General features: G+C 27.6%; 1 protein-coding gene across 2 annotated transcripts; it reads left to right on the forward strand.

The window, feature by feature from the left end:
* The first annotated feature begins 1,646 nt into the window (after window positions 1-1,646).
* Window positions 1,647-11,344, forward strand: LOC127281043 (density-regulated protein homolog). Of its 2 annotated transcripts, none has more exons than XM_051304527.1 (5): window positions 1,647-1,972; window positions 8,397-8,481; window positions 9,818-10,009; window positions 10,096-10,235; window positions 10,317-11,344. In XM_051304527.1, exons 1-5 carry the CDS (start codon window positions 1,862-1,864, stop codon window positions 10,359-10,361), a joined length of 573 nt encoding a protein of 190 aa, XP_051160484.1. In that variant the 5' UTR covers window positions 1,647-1,861; the 3' UTR covers window positions 10,362-11,344. The 2 variants fall into 2 exon arrangements, with proteins under 2 accessions (XP_051160484.1, XP_051160485.1); XM_051304528.1 differs by having other exon boundaries at window positions 9,821-10,009.
* The last annotated feature ends 480 nt before the right edge of the window (window positions 11,345-11,824 follow it).

Here is an 11,824-nt window from a genome sequence, read left to right on the forward strand (position 1 = left end):
CTTTAACTTTGCGTTTAGCTATTGTGGAATGGACCTAAGCAAAATAGAAACGTAACCGTAATCGCAAACGGAAGAATTAGTAAGAGAAGAACAACAATATATGACTATCCTTCTCTAACTCATTCTTCCGTTTACGATTGCGATTACGGTTACGTTTCTATTCTGCTCAGGCTTTGAGGCCCTCTTCAGAATGGAGCTAAACGCAACGCAAACGCGACGCATCCCCATTTGCTTAGCATTGCGATGCGTTTAGCTCCATTCTGGAAAGGGCCTGACGCGTTGGTTTGCAAGCGCAGTGACGTTATCAAAGCATTGATACCAATCGGGAACAAAAAGTTTGGCTTTTGTTTCTCTTATCCCTATTTTCCAATTTTCCAATTTTTAATGCAAATGTTTCTCGACGGCATTTAATAATTTTAATTATTTAATATTTATAATTAAAAAATTCAGTGTCTTAAAATCATAAACCAAACTTTTTGTTCGCGGTTGGTATCAATGCTTTGATGACGTTACTGCGCTTGCGAACCATTGCGTCAGTCACGCAACGCAAACATTGAAAGGCCTTTCTCCAATAGGCCATTTCCAGAATGGAGCTAAACGCCACGCATACGCGACGCATCCTCATTTGAAGGCGTTTCTCCAATAAGATCCTAAACTCTTGCGTTGCGTATGCGTTGCGTCGGTTGCTATTGGCAACCTATGCTAAAATCAACGCGTCAGTCACGCAACGCAAGAGTTTGGGACCATATTGGAGAAACGCCTTGATTAGCATTGGGATGCGTCGCGTCAACGCTGCGTTTACCTTGCGTCGAGCCCATTGTGGAACCAGCCATTAACTTCATTCTGGAATAGGCCTTAAGATGACCTCAACTTTACTGCAGGCTTACTCGGTAACCTTACAAGCCCTACAGATATCCTTACAGTAACCTCACAGCAAAAAGTCGTGCTATCTGGTTTAGCTCTGATGGAGCGGTCACACCTCGCCTGCAGGAGCAGTTGCCAATGGCAACCGTGTAAGAGTAAGGGAGATGGAAAATCTTCTATCTCTCTTACTCTTACACGGTTGCCATGGGCAACTGCTCCTGCAGCCGAGGTGTGACCGCTCCATGAGTTATACACATACTTCTTTGCAATTATTATTTTATTGTGTAAATAACACACACACACCACGATTATATATTATCAATAATCTGCCTTATAGAGAAGATGATTTAGCGAGTCTACGTTTGTATCTGCTCAACATGTGTTTGGTGTCCTGTAGAGATACGATCCACAAATTTTTTCAAGTGGATTTTTTATGATCATTAAGGGTTTATATTTCATAGCTGGAATTAAAGGAAAGTTGGAATCCTGTTTCCTTTTGCTATTTTACTTAATTTATGGTTTTTCTTAGAACTGTTTATATTCTTGGATTTGAGAATAAGATTTGAAAATACTTAAAGCGTGACGATATTGTTCTACAATTAGTTTTCCTTTTTATACTTTCCTCAAGTGCTAAATTTATGTGAGAATAAATTTTCAAATATATATTAAATTAATTATTTAATATTTTGAATATTTATTATTTAGCGCGTAGATATCTCGTTGTTTCGAGATATCGAAATGTTATTCAAGCGAGACTCGTTACATGGCCTAGGAGGTCCTGCGCCGTCATGCCGATAAACAGTGTCGCGCGTAAGCGCTTCCGTAGTGTAGTCCATCTCTGTTCATAAAAAGTGCATAATATAACCTAACTTATAACCTATTTTGTCGTATTGTAGTTCATATTGTAAATAAATTAGAGAAAAGGAATTCATTTTTTTCTTTTACTGAACAATAAACGTTTATTTTTCATACAATATTTTAGAACATTTATTAAATTATGTCATCAGAATTTGTTGAAAAGCAACCAAATTTGCAATTAGGACCGGATGCTTCTATAAGTTATCCGATTCATGTACAATATTGCGGCAACTGTTCACTTCCTATAGAGGTAATATTCATGTACATATTACACAGCATTGAATCATTTTTATTTCTTTTAATGTGAATTTTTTTTATATCAAAGGACTGTCAAGCTATATTATTCATTGTTATTAAGTCAGTCTGAATTATAAATCCATCTCTAACAACACTAGTTTCCTAAATTTTCTCCACATTGGCGGGAGTTATTTAAATAATAACAAATAGAGATAGGAACTTCCTGCTTTTTTAACTGGTCGAATTATGCTACAAAAAATTGCTTATCTATACTGAAATTCAACTTTTATTTTTTATCGCATTTGCTGTGTATATGTAACTAAATTTTAAAGAAATTTACTTTTTTGGCTAAAATCAATTACACTTAAGCTCAAGTACATTCATTGAAACATTTTTACTAAAGCAAAGAGTAATAAAATGGAGAAATTTGTCTATTATTATCATATAAAATGTTTTAAAAATCTTTTTGCAATAAGTCCATAATCATTTATATTTTAACTATGTTATATTTTTTTGCCAAGACCAACTGAAAAAAAAATTTCTTTATTTAATCTTCAAATTATGCTGAATATCTGTTAAAAAATCGTCCATTCTACTTTCTACTTTAAAAAAAAGTTCCTATTTCTATTAATAAATTAATAGCAGAAAAACTTAATAAACTTGCTTAAGCGTATCAAAATTAAATTTGACTAAAAATCAAATGGCCGAATAATTACCTACATATTTCTTCATTTTCATTTCAGACAAAAATATATATTTTTATAGTAATGTTTTTTAGTGTTTGCACAAAATACAAAATACTGCTTGACCGAATAAATGAAAATGGGGAATCTGATATGTATTAGTGTAACTTGCAATCTTAGTTAGCTTTACTGAATTAATAAATATTAATTGAAACAGGAGTTATGACACTTTTTCAATAAATTCGAAAAAAATGGGGCTGTACGAATTCAACACAAATAAACTCTACACAAGAAAATACTGCACCGCTAACTGTACACGAGTAAATTCTCAATAAAATAAAATAAAAATATATTCTACACAATTAAATACTACATCGAAAAACCCTACACAATAAACTATTAACTAGAAAATTATCTCCATAAACTCTACACAAATAAACTCAACACATTAAGATTTAGAATTAGAAAAATAAAAATATTTTTTTTATAATTCTACACAAATAAATATTACATTAGTAAATTCTACAAAGCTATAAAAAATAATAAATTAAATTCGACACAAAAGGAAAGATTATTTTCATGTGTTGAATTTAATTGTGTCGAATTTAATTTATTATTTTTTATAGCTGTGTAGAATTTACTAATGTAATATTTATTTGTGAAGAATTATAAAAAAAAATATTTTTATTTTTCTAATTCTAAATCTTAATGTGTTGAGTTTATTTGTGTAGAGTTTATAGAGATAATTTTCTAGTTAATAGTTTATTGTGTAGGGTTTTTCGATGTAGTATTTACTTTGTGTTGAATTCGTACCGCCCCGAAAAAAATTTGAAATTATTAATTTTTTAACAGATTATTTCTAAATTTTTTGTAACTGGATACTTAATGCCATTAAGTGATGATTTGACATCATTTTACAATAATTACTGACAAACCTAAACATTAATTTATTAAGAGAGGAAACTCGTGTACAATTTTTTTTGCTTTAAAAATTAGCTTACTATCTATAGAATATGATCCTATATTACTAATCTATAATAATTAGATGTATGAATGTTATTATCGAATACATAACGTCTTCAAGGCAATAGTTGTAACACTACTTTTTTTGTATCGAAAACGTTAAACGCGTTTTTTCGCGCGCCGTGCAACGCAGCTCAGACAATTTTTAATCGATTGTCACGAAACTTACCAGAAATCTTCTTTAACTTACTCGCTATTGCATGACGAGCTGCTTTTTTTAAACAATGTTTTTTGTAGATTGTTTATAAAAAAAGAAATTGATTTTTTTAAATTTTCTCTTCGTCATTCAAAGGGTATTTGTGTATTTTAACGATAAAAATTTCATTTTTTTGATTTTGGTTGAGATTTGAGACATGTAGGCTGCACGGCGGAAAACCAAAGATCTAACTTTAAACGCCTGTAACGCCGCCATTTTGCAATATTTTTAATTTAAAAAATTATTATTTATAGCTTATATTGTACAGTTTAAGGTATGCTTTATTTCAATTCAATAAACTTTACTACTTTTTTGTAAAAAAAAACTTGAAAAAACATGCATTTACACGAGTTTCCCTCTTAAAAGTTAATTAATATATGGCTCAAAGTACTCTCATTATTTATCCGCCAGTGAGACCTACAATTTAAAGAAACTTAATGCTTTAACCAACGATTGCGTAAAAATATGACTGTTAAATTTAGTTTTTGGTCTTAAGAAAAATCATTAACCTAAAGTAATGAACGTTCAAATAAACGAAATAATTATTTTGGTCTATAAATTTTTCAAAAACTACAATATTTTATTATTTTGTAATTAAAAAAAGTATGTAGTAAAAAATTTTTTCGTTCAATTAAATGTTCAGAACTTCAGGCTAATGGAAAATCGACTTTCTCTGATAATAAAGATTCTAAAATTTTTTATATACATATAGTATACTAGCTTTCCTACCCGCCTTCGGCGGGAGCGAAATCTAGTGGTGTGCGCCGAACAGTATTTTCGTGCAAATAATTTTTTGTATAGATAGTCGCCTCAGGGTAATATTACATGTAATATTGAGGCAATATTATCCGGTAATATTGAGGGAATATTACAAAGTGATATTAAGGGAATATTCCCTCAATATTACACGGTAAGATTTAGAAAATTAAAATTAAGTCTTTTTTTCATTAAATAAACAATTGATTGCAATTTGTACCTACGCTTTCAACGTTACCATGTATTTTAACAATTTTTAAATTTTTTCAACATTACCCTGTAATATTCCCTCAATATTACCGGGTAACATTGCCTCAATATTACATGTAATATTACCCTGAGGCGGACATTTTAAGATTACTGTAAGGTTACTGTAATATTACAGCTAACATTACGAATCTTAAATGTAATATTCCCTTGATATTGAGGCAATAAAACGTGCTACTTGGGAATGTATGTAATTTATTTAATTATAAAATTAAAAAATATTTTTCTAAAATATACAATTTCATAAGTCAATACAGATTATTATTTAAAAAACATTTTTTAATTAATTTAAAAAATGAAATTTAATCATCAAAAATTACCACAAAATTAAATTTTTTTTTTAAATTGTATAAATTCCCAAAAAAATATAGGTTACTATTAAACCCTTTTTATTTAAACCTGTATTAAATTTTCTTTAAATTTCTCAAATAAACAATTTTAAAAATATATTTAAAGAATAAAATATAATTATAAAAAATTATTACAAAATTAAAAAATATTTTTTAAAAATTTTAGAAATTAATTTCTTTTTAAACTAAGCATTCTAATTATCTTCAAAAATACATTTAAAAAATTTAACATAGATGTTAAATTTTCTAATTGTATTTTTGAAAATAATTAGAATGCTTGTTAAAAAAATAATAATAAAATAATCTTCCTTTAGTCGATGGCTTAAAATATTTGATTTAATATTAATTGATTATTTTATTATTATTATAATATATTTATAATTATTATCAATTATAATTAATTGTTTTTATCTGTATCGATTTCCTTGCTTCTTTCCATAAACATCTGTCAAACGTGTTGACAAAATAAGACAGTCAATAAATTGCGGGAATGAAGTTAGCAAATAATCAGTTGAGACAAAATCGAAACAGCATTATAAAATTTTATTTAAATAATTATTTTCAAATTTTAATTTCTTATACTTTTTTTACAACTTAAAATCTTTTAATATTACTTAAACTATAATATTAAAATAAAAATCTATAACCCGAAAACAATAATTATAAAAAGGTTGTTACTAAAAAAAAATATTTTTTCATTTCTTTATATTTGTCATGTTTTTTAATTCTAAAGTTAAAATTTGATTAATTGGACTCAAAAACATAGCTAAAAAAGGTTTAGTAAAATATAACAGAAATTAAATTTAAAAAATTTGATTTTTGGAATTTTTCTTCACAATTTTAAATCTATCAGTTATTTTCTCAATTTTAAGGTAAAAATGCGATTAATTAACCTCAAAAAACTTCTAAAAAAAAGTCTAGTAAAAATAAGCGAAAAAATTTTAAAATTTCGATTTTTACAAAAAGTGCCATAACTTACGTTCAAGTTAATATTTTTTAATGGAGTAGGGTCAACCGGGGTAAATCCGAACGCTTTTAGTAAGTTTCAACAATAACATAAGTTTTTTCATTAAAAAAAAATACTTCCGGTATTCTGGTGCATGAAGTTGTTACTTTACTTCCATAGAACAATTTTATGGGGTAGAAAAAATTTTTGATAAATTACAATCGCAGGAAACTTAGCGTTCGTATTTACCTCGATACTTTGCAACTTTCCTAAAATATGGGGGTAAATACGAACGCCACTGTATTTCAGAAAAATCTTAGGGAAAGTAAATTTAAAGTATTGCAATTGTTAAACTTATATAAAAACTCAAAAAAAATACGATAATAAACCTATTATGTAATAATGCATCATATATAAATACAAAAATCAAACAGGTTAAAAATTAAAATGCATTACACAATTAAAACCTTCAATAACTTTATCAAATCATAACGGATTTTTGCAAAACTTGCTACAGAAAGTATTTTGGAGTGATTGAATGTAAATACAAAAATAAAAGTCAAATTTTTTAAATTCAAGTGGCGGACTTTCCTAAAACTTATTTTTAAAAATGATCAAAAATTCGTAACCCTGAAACCCCCCGAGTAACAATTTTCGAGCGAATCCAATGAATTTTTTAATTCTCGTTCGCCATTTTGAATTTTGAAAAACTGACTTCAAATTGGTAATTAGCGACCCCAAAAACCGTAGAATACCAAATTTTATTAAGATCCTGAAAAACTTTTTTCAACAAACCATTTGGCAAAAAAATTGAAACACTCCTTCGAGAGAACAGAGATTAAGTTTCTGCTTATTAATTACTAACGAGGATACGTATAGAAAGAAAAACTTTTTTCTATGTACTTTTATAATGTTAAAATAATAGTGTAATGAAATAAAAACAATTTTGTGTGGCTCTGATGTAAAAAAAAATTATTGAAAATACCGTTCGGATTTACCCCGGTTTTCCAATTTTCCTGGGTAAATACGAACGGTCTGATATTATTAATAAAATTTTACAGAAGGCAAAAATGAAAAATAGTTTCTGTTCTAGTATTCATAACAAACAATTATAAATAATAAAATAAATTTTTAGCTTCTTTTTCTTCAAATACGGGACAAAATACTGAAAGAGTGTCATCTTTGATTTTCAATCTTTTTTGCAATACTCGTTATCTTTGTTTATGCTGTTGCTAATTAACAAACGAAAAATGGGATAATACTTAGAATCTCTTGAAGAGGATCTGAGGTAAAAATTCTCATATCGAACTTATTTTTAAAAATTTTAATTAAGCTGAAATAATTAGCGTTCGGATTTACCCCGGCTGACCCTATGGCTAAGATTTTAAGTTAGTCTAATACCTAAAAGACTGCCAAGTTTCACTTAAATCGGTCAAGCCGTTTATGCGTGATTGACGAACAAAATATTGTGCAGACAGACAGACAGACAGAATTTTTTTTAATGCTATTTTTAGAATCCATATGATTTGAAACAAAGAATTATACATGAATTTTTAAGTTCTAAGCAATGTACAGACAAAAGTCTAATTTTATTAATATAGATTCAGATTTTAGAAAGATACTTTTGTTTACTACTGTCACATATATTTTACTTTCTTAGGTTGGGATATACTAAATAATCAAAAGTTTATAACTGAAAATATTTAGTTGAAAAAATATTTGTGTTAAATTGTTGACCACAGGATGTTTTTAAAAAAGGGAGTTTTTGAATTTTTTTGTCAACGTATTAAACGACAGAAAAATTAAAAAAATTTAAATCAATTTAAAATAAATTTAAAACCATATTTATTGTTAAACTATGTACTAAATTATTCATTTAATATTAAACACATTCAACAAAAAAATTTGTTTACGAATTTTTTTTTTTAGTTTGAGTGACCCAAAACTTCTAACGAAAAATATAAGTGAAGTGCGTATAGTAATAAAGTCCAAAAAGTATTATCTTAATACCTTGTTTTATTTAACCACAATAAATTCTCAAAAATGGTTCCCAAAAATAAGGGCTGTATGTACTCCTTAAAATTACTACTACTGCTAGTACCTACTAAATTATGAAATATTAATTGTTTTTCGTAAAATATTTCAACTAGTGGTATTGTTAATTAAGTTAAATTAATTATATTTGAAAATAATTTAAGCTATATATTTAATTACAGTACTGTGAATACTATCCAGAGTACGAAAAATGCAAACAATGGCTTGAAAGAAACTTACCATCAGAATTCGAAAAAGTTAAATTGGGTAAGATGATTGTTTTTGTTTATTTCTCTGGTACACCATCAAATTTATGCAAATATATGTTTTTGTGTGTGTTTACTATTTGATCATCATATATTATAACTTAATATAATTTAAGCGTTCATCCTACTTTAAGCGCCCGAAAAATGAGCTATTTTTGAGTTTTTTTTTTAAATTTCTATAGAATGTATCAGTCTAAATATTTTTTGGCTGCTGAATAAATACAATCTTCAAGTGTAAGAAAAGTTTTCATATTAAAAAAAATTTGTTTATTAAATATTAAACAATAAACAACACACCGTCAAAAAGTAGTTCGTCATCGGCGTTGATATTTCTTCGAAGACGAATAATTTGAAAATCAAAAAGATTTAGGTTCAGTATAACTCGCTGTGGACCGAACTAGGATTATTAATTTTTATGGAAAAGTAACAAATCAACGACAGTATGCTTACATTCGATTATGCTGTTTAGGAACCTAAATTATACTTTTTAATGCTTCTGCAAATTGCAAATATTTTTGTTAAGGGGAGTGACCACCTTTATTTTGAATCCTTTAAACTTTAATGATGGCAGGATGTTAGGGTTAGTTGGGGTAAATAGAAACGAGAGGTGTTGGAGCTTAATTTACAGTTTTAAAATGAAGTTCAACGTAAATATTTTAACCTCAGATCACCTAGAAGATTTTCTGAGTATTGCATAGCTTTTATCTTGACAATTGGCAGCAAGATAAAAAAAGTTATCGCTCAATGCATACAAACTTGAAAATCAAAAGTGAAACTGTTTCAGTATTTTGTCTCGCATTTCAAAGAAAACAGACTTAAAAATCATATAAAAATGTTTTCTTATTCCTTATGATTTCCATAACAGAAATTCACTTGAATTTTTTATTTTTGTCAATTCGGTTAATAATAACAAACTGTCCCTATTTACCCCAAGAATTTGAAAACTTGGGGTAAATGGGGACATTTGTTCATTATTAACAAATAATGAAAGAAAAAAATATAACTTTCTGCGATAATTAAAATTTTAAGGACTCAAAATAAAGGTGGTGATTGGTGACTTGCCTTAATTAATATTTTTTCTTCTTTAAATACTTTTTCTTTGAAATACGTAGGAAAAAAATTTTGATTTTTTGAAACTGACAAAGTTGGATGAACCTTTAAAAGTCAAACAGTTCTAAATATATAAGTACAGTGGAGTCTCGATTATCCGAGGTAATGTGGGGAAGAGGCGCCTCGGATAAGCGAAAACTCGGATAACACGGAATAAATACCTAAAATTCAAAAATTTTAATAATTTTTTTTTATGTATTTAATATGCTATTTGTATAAATAATTAGCAGAAGATGGAAGTACAGAGGCTGGAGGAGGAGGAGGGGGAGGAGAAGATGAGAAAAAGCGTCAGAAACGAGGTGGTAAAGGCATGTTAAAAACAAAAAAGAAGGAAGATATTCCAAAATTGGTTACCGTGTCCAGAGCACCAAGAGGAAAGAAAAAGTCTGTAACAGTAGTAACAGGATTAAGTACTTTTGGTAGGAATAGTTAAAGTATTAATTTTTCTTCAACTTTACAATCTTTCTTATTATTATTCCATTTTGATGCTTAATCTATTTTTTAGATATCGATTTAAAAGTAGCTGCAAAGTTTTTCGGAAGTAAGTTTGCGTGTGGATCTAGTGTCACTGGTGAGGATGAAATCGTTATTCAAGGTGATGTAAAGGATGATTTATTTGATGTGATTCCTGAAAAATGGCCACAGGTTTGACATACTTTTCGTTAGCATCATTACTAAAAGTGCTGTTTAGATATTAATAATTTAAATGTAAATATTTCATTTTAGATCGATGAAGATTCAATAGACGATTTAGGAGACCAAAAGAGATAGTAGGCGACTGAAATTTCTGTATGGAAACTGCAGAAATTCCTCTAAGTTTACAAACATGAATTTTGTCTTTTGTGTCCTGAATTGTGGAAATGTACTTTTAGATTACAATCATGTACAGAATTTTATCTTAATATCTACTTTATTACTCAATAACTAAACAAAACTTTTTCCGTATTCTTGTGATGTTTTAATTTTATATGCATGCTAAATCACGTTCAAATAATTTAAGAATTATTTTCATTTCAAAAGTATAACGAAATAAACGATTTAAACATGAAATATCAATCTTGGGTAAAAATAGAGTAATATTTAGTATTTTTTCATTAAACTGCAGAGGAAACTGTGTTAAAATTAATATACATTTATTATATAAGTTAAAAACATTACTTATCATTTTTTAAAATATTAATAGTTATGAAACCATTTAGTGGGTTTTTAATAAAATTGAGTTTATTTAAATTTTTGAAATTTCCACATTGCATGACACACTGAGTGAGAAATAAATATAATAATAATAATAATAATAGAAATCCCAAATTCTCGGTGCCTATTGTCAAATTTTTGACAGGAAGTAATCAAGTTAAAACATATTTAATGGCAAAACATTTTTATCAACTTTTAAAAATCAACATAATTTTTGTTCATGGCAAAAAATCGTGAAAAAATTGCATAACTTTTTCTCATACAGTTTATACTTCAAGGTATTATAGTGACTTAGATTCGATTATGAGAGATATTTTTCAAACTTTACTTGATTATTCGTTGCTTTAATCTAAGAAATAAAATAAGTCTGTCTAAAGTTCACTAAGTTCCAAAAAATTCAGTAAAATTTTTTTATATTATACATGTTTTGAATGTGATGACCATCTATAATACGTATTTAAGGGCAGTGTCCTTAAGTGGCACTGCACATAAAACTTTGTTTCGATTTTCGTTAGATTTCATTTTCTATCCATTTTAAATAAATATTTATTTTAAATTTATGTTTTTTACTTCATTTATGTGATAAAAATGTGTTCACGTTCTTATGGGCCAATTTTTATTACCTATTTACTCCTTAATCCCAAAAAAATCGTCAATTTTTTTTATTTACCATTTTACTGTTTTACCAATTTAAAATTTTTATTTTATTGAAAAATTAAAAAATTGGCGATAGAAAAATTTTGTTATTAAAGTTTATGTTTAATAGAAACCTAATATCTTAATTTATTTTTTTTTTTTTCGTATTGGTACACCAAACTTTTTTTTATCATTTCACTCTTCCAAGTGTCCCACTTCATGAAAAAATTATGTCCGACATGATTTCAAGGTGCCTCACGGTGAATCTAGCTGGACAATAATCCCAGCTCAAAATTTGAAAGGATTTTTATGACACCTAGTACAATGTAATTTAATGTAAACAATGGAATCATTCTTTAAATTTTCGAAGATAAAAGTTAATAATAAATATTTTTGATTTAGTA

Source organism: Leptopilina boulardi, unplaced genomic scaffold (genome assembly GCF_019393585.1).
Source record: "Leptopilina boulardi isolate dan_hultmark-lab unplaced genomic scaffold, ZJU_Lbou_2.1 LbouV2_262, whole genome shotgun sequence".
NCBI lineage: Eukaryota > Metazoa > Arthropoda > Insecta > Hymenoptera > Figitidae > Leptopilina > Leptopilina boulardi.